Here is an 11,376-nt window from a genome sequence, read left to right on the forward strand (position 1 = left end):
ACAAGAACCACAAATAGACACTTTAATAGATATCCAACTTTCATAATTAGTCCCACTAGTTGGATTAATATATTTTTCTATGTCTTAGTTGTTGATTCTCTCTATTGACTTCTCAAGCTTGCACCCTTATTTCTTCTTCGGTTCCGATGAATACGATATTGCGTTGCATCTAATCTCATCTCTAGTCCCTACTCTAGCAAGGAGTGCACAAACATCTATCAAATTATGTGCTATCAATAGATCGATGTAATATTCTTCCTCAAACCACATCTTGCATCCATCCTACACACAAATTTGAGCAAACAATGAGCTACAAATTGCACTGAATCCGATGAACAACCGAATCAAAACTCGCACTCATCCCATCATTTTTGCACTTGAAGAACGTCCATCCGGGATGTTTCGGCGTGGTCGAAACTCGGCGCACCACCTGCCGCCGGCAGTCGTCGCACTTTATGACCGGCAACACGGAGCCGACGAGCTGTTGCACCGGATCCGACAGGCAACCCAATTTTTACTCCTCTAACTGGTTAGAAATGCCCTAAACCAGCTAACTGAAATTCCTCTTCACCATTCTCGGTCTTTTAAAACAGAGTAATTATAGTGAACTAACTTGTTGAATGAGGGCGAACTAACTTGCACAATTAATGTGGATATATCATATCGATCGTACGTGGCCATGTATTAGCTCACTCACTAACGTCTACCCAAGCAAGGCCTTGCGTATGCTAGTAGGAGCTACTCCTTCCCTCGCATTCCAGCGTGGTAGATCGATGGAAGCTAGCAGGTCGTCCTCGTTGCTTCCGGCGGCTCTCCTCCTGGCCCTGAGCCTCCTCCTGAGCCACCGCGCCGGCTCCAGTCCTCCGCCGGACGCGGTGACCTGCGCCCGCGGCACGTCCGACTGCACCCTCGCCAACGTCTACGGCTCCTTCCCGGACCGCACCGCCTGCCGCGCCGCCGACGCCGCGTTCCCGCGCACCGAGGCCGAGCTGGTGGCCGCCGTGGCGGCCGCGGCGGCGGCCAAGCGCAAGGTGAAGGCGGTCCCTAGGCACTCCCACAGCTTCCCCAAGCTGGCCTGCGCGGGCGGCCGCGAGGGCACCATCATCAGCACGGCGCGGCTCAACCGGACGGTCAGCGTCGACGCCGCCACAGGGCTGATGACCGTGGAGGGCGGCATGGTGCTCCGCGACCTGATCCGCGACGCCGCCGCCGCGGGGCTCGCGCTGCCGCACTCGCCCTACTGGTACGGCGTCAGCATCGGGGGCCTGCTGGCCACGGGCGCGCACGGGAGCTCGCTCTGGGGGAAGGGCAGCGCCGTACACGAGTACGTGGTCGGGATGAGGATCGTGACGCCGGCGCCGGCGAGCCAGGGGTTCGCGGTGGTCAGGGAGCTCGGTGCCGACCACCCGGACCTGGACGCGGCCAAGGTCTCGCTCGGCGTCCTTGGCGTCGTCTCCCAGGTACGTACGTGGCTAGTCCTACACGTACGTGTAGTAGTTGCCAATGCGCATGCATGCCAATGTGCTGAAGCGAGTCTTGTGTCACTTTGCTTGCCTACGAAAGCTTGTCTGACTTGCTACATCCATCCATCCATCCATCCATCCATCCATCCATCCATACATACACACATACATACATACTACATACATACATACACACACCGGTGAATTTTTGTATATATCGTTTCGATGTACACAAATCTTATGTGTGTGTAATGCTCCAATAAAACAAATGTCACTAGACAGGGTAATCCCATCCTTATGTGTGTTGTGTGTCATGCTTGCTCAGGTTACTCTGCAGTTGCAACCGATGTTCAAGCGGTCCGTCACGTTCTTGGAGCGCGACGACTCGGACTTGGCAGCACAGGTGGCCGTGTGGGGCCATCTGCACGAGTTCGGCGACATGACATGGCTGCCACGCCAGGGGAAGGTCATCTACCGCGAGGATGACCGTGTCGATGTCTCGTCGCCCGGCGATGGCCTCAACGACTACCTCGGCTTCCGCTCCTTCCCGGCGCTGGGGCTCATCATCGCAAGAGTCGCGGAGGAGCATGTGGAGGAAAGCAACGACATGGCACGGTGCCTAGCCGCGGGGGTGCTGCCTGCATCATTCCCCATGCAGGCGTATGGCTTCACGAACGACGGTTCCTCCTTCACGGGATACCCGGTGGTCGGGTACCAGCACCGCATCCAGGCGTCCGGCTCATGCATCGATGCCAAGGACAACCTGCTCCGCTCCTCATGCCCATGGGACCCACGCGTCCGAAGCCTCTTCTTCTACAACACTGGCTTCAGCGTCACGCTCTCCAAAGCCCCAGCGTTGGTCGCCGACATGCAACGACTCCGCGACCTGAACCCGCGCGCCCTATGCAGCCTCGACGCGAAGATGGGCGTGCTCATCCGCTACGTTGGGGCCTCCTCCGCCTACCTCGGCAAGACGGAGGACTCGGTCAACTTTGACTTCACCTACTACCGGAGCTACACCCAAGGCAGGCCGCATGCTCACTCTGATGTGATCGACGAGCTCGAACAAATGGCTTTGCGCAAGTATGGCGCAGTCCCGCAATGGGGCAAGAACCGCAACTTCGCCTTCGACGGCGCCATCGCCAAGTACGCAAAGGCCGGCGAGTTCCTCAAAGTGAAGGAGAGGTACGACCCAGACGGGGTCTTCTCTAGCGAGTGGAGCGACCACGTGCTCGGCATCGATGGTAGCCCCAACATAGTCCAAAAGGGTTGCGCCATCGAAGGGCTTTGCATATGCTCTCACGACTCGCACTGCGCGCCAGAACAAGGCTATTACTGTCGGCCTGGAAAGGTGTACACGGAGGCAAGGGTATGCTCCTTCCGACCCACCTCACACCGCGACCACAACGACGAAATATGAATCTATCATGGATGGGTCAAGAAGCGGTGCGATCTAATGTTGAATTAGTATGCTTTTGTAAGCGGTGTCTTGATTTACTTCATTTTCTTCCACATAGTTATCTAAGTGCATTTTTTTTCGTTCATAAATAGGTTTATGGGGAGTGCTTCGGTACAACCCCCTAAAACGTATAGTGGGTAGTATGGTAATTTCACATTAGGTATAGGAATACCCACCCGACACCGTACGTCGCGCGCGACGTCGTACGCCCGCCCGCGTATGCCGCACCCGTCGCTGTACACCCGCCCGCCCGCGTACCCGCACCCGTCGCCGTACGCCCTCACGTCTCGACGTTGGCGTTGACAGTTGTTGGAGGAAAAAAAAGACACGGTAGCGGCCGACGCCAGCCGTCGAAACCCTGAACCCTAACGCATCCACGCTGTCTCCACGTTGCCCCCCATCTGCACGAAGTCGCCGTCGCCCGAGTCGCGGCCCAAATAGGCCGCCGCGCGTGCCCCGGCGCCTTTACCGCTGCCGGCGCACGTGCCCGCCGCCGCATTCCGTTCCTGTCGCCCAGATGGCCGCCCACCCGCGATCTACGTCGCCGCCTCCCTCCGCGCACTATGCCTACTATGACCAGCCATCGTCCTCACGCCGTAGACACCTGCCTCCGCCGGCCAGCAACGTCACGCCGTCATCACGTTCGTCATCGGAGGAAATGGATCCGGCTGAAATCCTCGCCGCCGTGCAAGAGGTTGGTTTGAGACATTGTTGTGCTTGATAAGATAGTTGTTTTAGGGATGATGTTACACGGCGTTTGATTCATCATACATTTTTTTAACTATATATAGTTAGAGGAGGAGGGAGATTATGATGGCGATGATTACGGAGAGGACAACGAAACCTCGTCACGGAATATGGATGAACCTCGTGAGGAGAACTACATGAGTTTGGATGAATCTTATAGTGGCAATGTAAGTGTGATCAATGTTGATAAAACAATAAATATGAGGGGGTAAATATGATAGACCGCACGGAAAATTTAATATTTTTTTGCATGATGCAGCGACATGGCGATGATGATGATGATATGGATATAGATGATTCATTTGCTGAAAGTGCATTCCGGGTATGTTATTAATAAAATCAGAGAAGAAATGACATAATAACCATATGAGCGCTTACATGTTTTTTTTGCAATGCGCGCAGATGGACGAGGACGGGGACTTTGTGAGGAATATTGTGGACGATGAAAGTGACAAATCACACGTTGATGCATCTCATGATGACAGCTCCAGCAAAGTAAGTTTTGAAACTTACATCACTACAGTACATTTTAAAATTATAACTGACTGACATAAATGGTTTAATGCATTAATTTACAAGGAGATGTAGATGGTACAAGCGGGAATGATGAGCATGTTGGTGATGATCTGTTTAATTTTGACATCGGATTTGATGAATATCAACAAGAATCATTGGACATGCATTGGAAGGTCATGAGGAAGACGTTCAAGTCACCAGGAGATGCTTACAATTTCTATAATCAGTATGCGTACGAGTGTGGTTTCAGCGTAAGAAAGGACTCACTGAAATATTCGAAAGGTCCTGAGGCAACTAAGCGCTTGAGAAAGTATGTGTGTGCGAGAGCTGGGAAATGACAGGCAAAACGTTGTACAATGGAAGGCAGGACCCGCAGGCTGAGAGGGGAGACTCGTTGCTTCTGCGATGCACATATAACTTTGAAACTTGATAAAGAGCGTGACGATTTGGTATGTCAATAGTTTCAATGATGATCACAGTCACGTTCTAGCTAGACCGGATGAAGTCATGTTTCTTCGGTCTCACAATCAGATAAAAGAATATCAGAAGGCTGAGATCTTAACCATGAAAGGTGCTGGAATTAGGAAACATATGATTTATGATCAACTCGTTGCGCGCTCCGGGTCATATGCAAAGGCTGGTTTGGGAGGAAGAAGCTTTATAACATGTGTTATAGAGAAAAAATGAAGTTGCTTGCACAAGGTGATGCAGACACTGCCATTGGGATCATGATGACCAGAAAAGAGAGAGATCCAGATTTCTTCTTTGAGCACACCGTTGATGATGAAGGAAGGCTGAAAAACATATTCTGGTGTGATTCTCAATCACGCCGAGACTATGTTGACTACGATGATGTGACAGTCTTCGACAGCACATACAGGATGAATAGGTATGGCATGCCATTTATACCTTTTGTCGGTCTGAACAACCACCGTTGCACCACGGTATTCGGTTGTGCTCTTGTGTCTGATGAGACAGAAGATACATATGTCTGGCTGCTTCAGACGTTTTTGAGGGCTCACTGTCAGAAGAGGCCCAGGTCAGTAATTACTGATGGAGATGCAGCTATGATTAAGGCCATAAAAAAGGTACTTTCGGAGGTTTGGCATCGTCTTTGCTCGTGGATATTGAGAAGAACATGCAGAAACACCTTCATCATAAGTCTCTAAAGGAGTTCAGGTCTCTACTTTATTATGCCACTTCAAAAAAGGTATTTGAGGAGAGATGGGCAGCGTTTACCGCCAAATGGCAGTCGGAGAAAACAAAGACATGGTTACGTAGGATGTACAAGAAGAAAAGGCTTTGGGCTGCATCATATCTATCAGGTGGGTTTTTCTTAGGTATGCGAAGTAACCAGCAAAGTGAGAGTCTGAATTCATGCCTTCACTTGCATCTAGACTCCGGTATGACTATTGTTGATATGATTGTGCACTATGAGAACTGCATAGTTCGTCTCCGTGAGAATGAGGCGCATGACGATTACACAAAATCACAGACAGTTCCAGTACCAGTATTGGATGAGTGTAAAGATATTGAGAAATCAGCTGCCCGTGAGTTCACCGCGGCAAACTTTTATATCTTGCAGGAAGATATGAAGAAGGCACGGGAGCTAGAGGTCCTTGAGAGACTGAGAGGAGCAGACACTCATAGATTCATACTGACATGGAACGAAAATAGAGATATCAGATTCACTGTGGACTACACCCCAGGTAACTTAGAAGAGAATGTGAAGTGCAGTTGCAGAAGCATGTATCGCAAAGGACTTCCTTGCAAACATATTCTTCACGTTCTGATTCAGCTACGCTTACGTGAGATACCTAAGTGTTTAGTACTACGGAGGTTGAGCCAAGTTGCAAGGGGTGGACTTCCCGTGAAGCGCACTAGCGATCTGTTTGCATGTGGATGGGCAGGTGCAGGGGACAGAGCTAAGTACAGCGAGTTGACTATCTTATCTGCTGAAGCAACTCATAAAGCATGCCATAAACCATTTTTATTCGACAAGTTGAAGGCGGCTCTGAGGGACATAATAGATAATGATTACACTGAGGAGGATGAGCCTGGTGCGGAGGTACAGTTTGTGAACGATGATGCATTCGAGCCTAATCAAGATCATGGTCTTGTTCGTGATCCCGCAAAAGTTAACACCAAAGGCGCACCAAAACAGAATGTTAAAGGCCGCGGTAAGGATGGTCCTGATGTCACTAAAAATGGGCTACCAAAAGCTTTTGATGAGAAAAGCAAACGTCAATGTGGACTGTGCGGTGTTACGGGTCATTATAAGTCCACGTGCCCTCAAAATCCTAAGTATGATTTTCTTATGTTATTGTTCAAACCAAATTTATTTGTTCATTGTGAATTAACACATATCTTATTGTTATGTAGGAACTTTGCTTAACTTGTGGAGTATGGAAGATTGGTTCACCCTTTGATTGAAGACAATTTTATTATGGATGGCTATGGAAGATCGTTCCACCCTTTCATTAAAGACAGTTTTTTAATGTTCTATACATTTGATCTTTAATAATTGTTATAATATGTTATATGAACTTATTTTACTTTGTTGATGTCAGACTATTTTGTTTTGATGACAGACTATGTAATGCAAGAAGGAGTTTTACTTTGTTTATTTTGATGTGTTAATTTTTACTGTTAATTTTGTGCAAGTCGCTGTTGTTTATTTTGACGTGCTCATTTTTGCATAGTACGGCCGTCGCTGTTTACTGTATATTTTCTGCATTGCACGGTCACCGTTGCTTAGAACGCCGTCATTTAAAAAAAACACCCGACAAGTGCGCCGGCGGCACTGTCCCACAGTGGCAGCGTCGGCCGACGGCACTATCCCACATGGCAGAGTCGGACGGCGGCAGCAGTACAAGGCAACGAAAGGAGTTCGATAGCCTATGTGCCGCCGGGTATATAAGCCGGTCGTCGCGCGCTCCGTCGGCCGAGGTGGGACTAAACATCCCAAGTCGCCCCACGTAGAACTTGGGCCGTCGTCGCGCCGCGTGCTACTTGGGCCGTCGTCGCGCCGTGGGCGGAAACAATGATATTGGGCCGGCCCACGTGGTCACGCACGTCGCTGCAGGCACGGCGGCTGCGATAGCTAAGTTTTAGTCCCACCTCGCCCGACGGAGCGCGCGACGACCAGCTTTTATACCTGGCGGCGCACTTGCAGTCGAGGGTCTTTGATTAGTTATGCTACCCGTCGTTCGACGCTGCCTTGTTGGACAGTGCCGTCGGTCCTGTCTGACGTCAGACTGTCCGACGCACTTGTCGGCAATTTTTTTTATAGAAAAGGAAATTAAGAACGTCGGTGTTATAATAAGCGACGACGACAGTGCTTTAAAGTGCATAATAAATACATGTACATTTTTTTAACATTCAACAGTACAGGAAACAACTTGACGACTGCACAACTATAAATATGAAGATTTCAAATGTAAAGACAACGGCATGAAGACAACATAATAATCCAAATGTCATTCTCGACTTAAATATTCAAAATAGTAGTGTCTTCTTCATCACAAGACATGATAGTCGAAAGAAATGTAAACATTATTTGAGACTACAAAATTTTCTTCTACAAAATTTTTGGCACTTTTATTTTTTCTTTACAAGCCGGGTAACTTTGTCCTTCACATCGTTGAGCGTATTTCTCTCCGAAAAAATAAGCTGCGCAATCATTAAGTCCCTCGATTTATCAATTGACCCCTGTTAGAACTTCATATTAGTACAATTCAAATAGTATTACATAATGAATTTAATTGAATATAAGCATTTGAAAAAAAGCCAGACCTGAGAAAAATGGCTTGTCCATTTTTCACATTTCCAATATTGAAAGCATCGAAGAACAAATATTCCACATGAATTGCTGGTTCGTACAAACAACAGTTTATAAGCTCGCATTTGAGGTAAGATATTAAAACAATATGAAAGTATTTACTCACCCGTCTTCTTGTTGTGGGATGTTATACGTTTTGATAGGCCAGGTAGACACATCCGGAAAATTCACAGCACCGCTCGCATTCGCATCACGTATGTCATATCCAAGTTGATTTTTCTGTTCATATACATAATAGCACGAAAATAATTTAACATAGTTCAGTTACTAAATGATAATTTCAATATGCTCATGTAAATTTATGCCATACCAGCTCCTCAAATTTTTCTGTAATTTCACTGTCAAGTTCAGGTCCCATCAAAGAATCAAGAACCTGGAACTCTTCCTTCGGGCGATGCATGACAACCGAAACCCAGTGGGTATTTCCCTTATTAAGAGGAATATAAAGCTGCATCACAACGAAAATATGATGCAATCAACATATACTATCTTATTATTTGTATCCCATATATGCATACTTTAAGGCAGTTGAACTTACCTTATCTTTTTTAAAATACTCATCGGTGCATCTATTCAAGGTCCATTCTTCTTCGCCACAACTTCGTTGTCATTTTTTCCTCCCTGGGTGTCCGGTCTAAATTCAAGTAACCAATTGACTAGCCAGGTCGGCATTATATGACGATCTTCACCAACAACTCCCAACAGATACGACGAATAAGTATTGATAACCTGAAAATAATTTAAATGATGTATAACATTTCCAATTTGCATTGAATGCTAATAGAAAACAGAACAATAACTTACATCACCGGTTAGCCATTGATGATCAAGAATCTTACAAGCCCTCTCTGCACTCAGACCTTCGCGCATGCCATCATTGAATATTTCCTTCTTTCTATGTTTTGCTGACCGCTGATAAGCACGAACAAACTTAATACTAGCTTTAATCACATCGTATTCTTCTTCAAAGACTTCTTTCTTGAATAGTTCTGCAATACATGACGGTAATATGTTAATAATTCAATGATAAGTAGTAATTTCAGCTTGAAAATAATATGATAAAACTCACTTGCTTTTGCTGAACACTTTGCACGCTTTGTAGGTATAACGGGAATATAAGGAGACTTTATAAGGTTTGATCGTCTCCGCTTCCGTTTCCCTACACCCTTCTCCTCTACCTCATCTTCTCCAATACAATCTACCGATCCACGTGATGCGATTTCATCTGTTCCTAAAGATGTAACGGATTTCTCATCAGATACCTCAGGAACTTCGATAGGATCTTCTTCATCACCCTTGAAACTATCGAAATATTCAGATGTGCAATAATAAGGTGTCTTCTCTTCAGAATCATTAATATCATCTTCATCATCCTCTTGCACATTCTTTTTTCCCGGTGTTTCGAAATTGTCCACGTCAGGATTATATACAAATTGCTTACAAGGTTTTCCACCATAGTTTCTACTTTCACTATTTTCACCATACTCATTCTCTTCTTCTTTTTCACTATCACCGGCTTTGTAAAATACATCGCTTTTGTTCAATTTCCCTATGACCCTCTATGATTAAAAATTAGTTGTAATTAGGTATGTGACACATTGAAAACCATTGTGAACGGCAAAATCAAAAAACTTGTACCTGTGCTCATAGCTCCGGCATATGAAGCATATCCTTACGAATGTGCTTCAGCTCAGTCAAAATCCAATCCATAATAGGGTTCTGGGTAGCTGAAGCCTCAGATGTACTCACGCCTGTTCTCCTTCCAGTAATGTTAGACTTTCTCGTACTGGATTTCTTGTTCTTTTCAGCCTGTTCCATTCTTATTTTGTTTAAGCGGTACTCTTCAGTAATGGTGTCATCGATCTACAACATAAAGAATCATACAATCATATTTAATTAATAATTAATTGCAGACTTTAAATGGAAAAATAAATATTTAACGTATTACCATTCCAACACCACGACCATTTTGAAAGTCGTACTTGTCTCTTTTCTCCGCTGCCGCTTCTGTCCAATTCCTCATCAAGGGGCTCAACAATGCTAAAGGATCATACTTTGGACCGGTGCTTGGCTGCACCTTCTCCCAATATAGATACTGCAAAACAAACACACAACCATTTAGCATGTGTTACACTATTATTACATAATACAACTATTCAATTTAAAAAATAAATCATACCTACAGAAGTGCTAGGTTGCCACGTGGCCATTCCCTAACACGACCGGGCTGCAATACCATACCAATCTCCGACAAACAAAACCGCAAAGTGAATGCGTTCCAGTTGAACTTTTTTATCTGCCTGACATCTTGCACTAGTGCATAATAATTCTTCGGAATGTACTCATCAGACACTGGTGCAATTATAGTCCCTAACAGGACGAGAAACGCCATCCGAACAAATTCATCGTCCGCGTTTTAATTTCTCACAATCTTCTCAATAAGATCATCAATCAATATTTTACCATTCTTCTTGTTAACAAAACTAGCTGTAATTTTTTTATTGCTTTGCCTTGGTCCATACTCAAAAAACTAGAAACATCAACTCCTTCATTCTTCAAACCAAATATAGCAAACACATCATCAGACCTCAATGAAATCAACCCTTTTTTTTCGGCTGCCTCTTGCACCATGAATTTTTTACTACTAGGATTGTAATCTTGAATCATAAGCGCAAGCAAATTATCACGCATCTTGACCGAAGGTATTCGTAACATGCCCTCCATCTCTGTTTCGTAAAACGTAAATCGCTGACTTGATGTTAATTTATTAACAAGAGTAACCCATTTTTCTACAGAACATGCAATCACACCATTGATGTCCATACTGCATATAAAAATATCTATGTGACGTTGCACGTAGCTAATGTGTTATATAATGTTGAAAATTTTAAAATATATACCTGCCCGAAGGCGACTACAGCGGGCGACGGCGATCACAGCGGCTGACGGCGGCGTCTGACGGCGTGTTCACAACCGGCACTGACGGCGAGTGGTGACATCGGCCGCTGACGACCGGCGCTGACGAAGGGTGGTGACGTCGACTATTCCTGGGTGACGACGGGCGTTGACGGCGGGCGTTGACGACCGTCACTGATGGCGGGTGGTGATGTCGACTAGTGCGGGCTGACGGCGGCGCGACGCTGTTGGGCGGGGAACGACAGTGTGGGCGGCGGGCGACGGGGATCAGATCGGGCGCATCGTCGGCACGTACGACGCAAAAAAGGCATGCGCGACGTGATTGGGCGACGTGCGCGTTTGTCGGGAATATTCCCTTGGATAGCGACGGCTCGTGCAGATATTGGGTAGATATTTTGCTGCGTCGGGCCCGCTGCGATTATTAAGTGGGTGAC

The 11,376-nt window shown here is 46.4% G+C and overlaps 1 protein-coding gene and 1 pseudogene across 1 annotated transcript; both read left to right on the forward strand.

Annotated features, from left to right (window-relative positions):
• The first annotated feature begins 773 nt into the window (after window positions 1-773).
• Window positions 774-2,883, forward strand: LOC119300514 (probable L-gulonolactone oxidase 4). Its single transcript, XM_037577458.1, has 2 exons — window positions 774-1,460; window positions 1,789-2,883. Exons 1-2 carry the CDS (start codon window positions 774-776, stop codon window positions 2,881-2,883), a joined length of 1,782 nt encoding a protein of 593 aa, XP_037433355.1.
• Window positions 2,884-3,439: 556 nt separating this feature from the next.
• Window positions 3,440-7,563, forward strand: LOC119300515 (annotated as a pseudogene).
• Window positions 7,564-11,376: the final 3,813 nt, after the last annotated feature.

Source organism: Triticum dicoccoides, chromosome 5A (genome assembly GCF_002162155.2).
Source record: "Triticum dicoccoides isolate Atlit2015 ecotype Zavitan chromosome 5A, WEW_v2.0, whole genome shotgun sequence".
NCBI lineage: Eukaryota > Viridiplantae > Streptophyta > Magnoliopsida > Poales > Poaceae > Triticum > Triticum dicoccoides.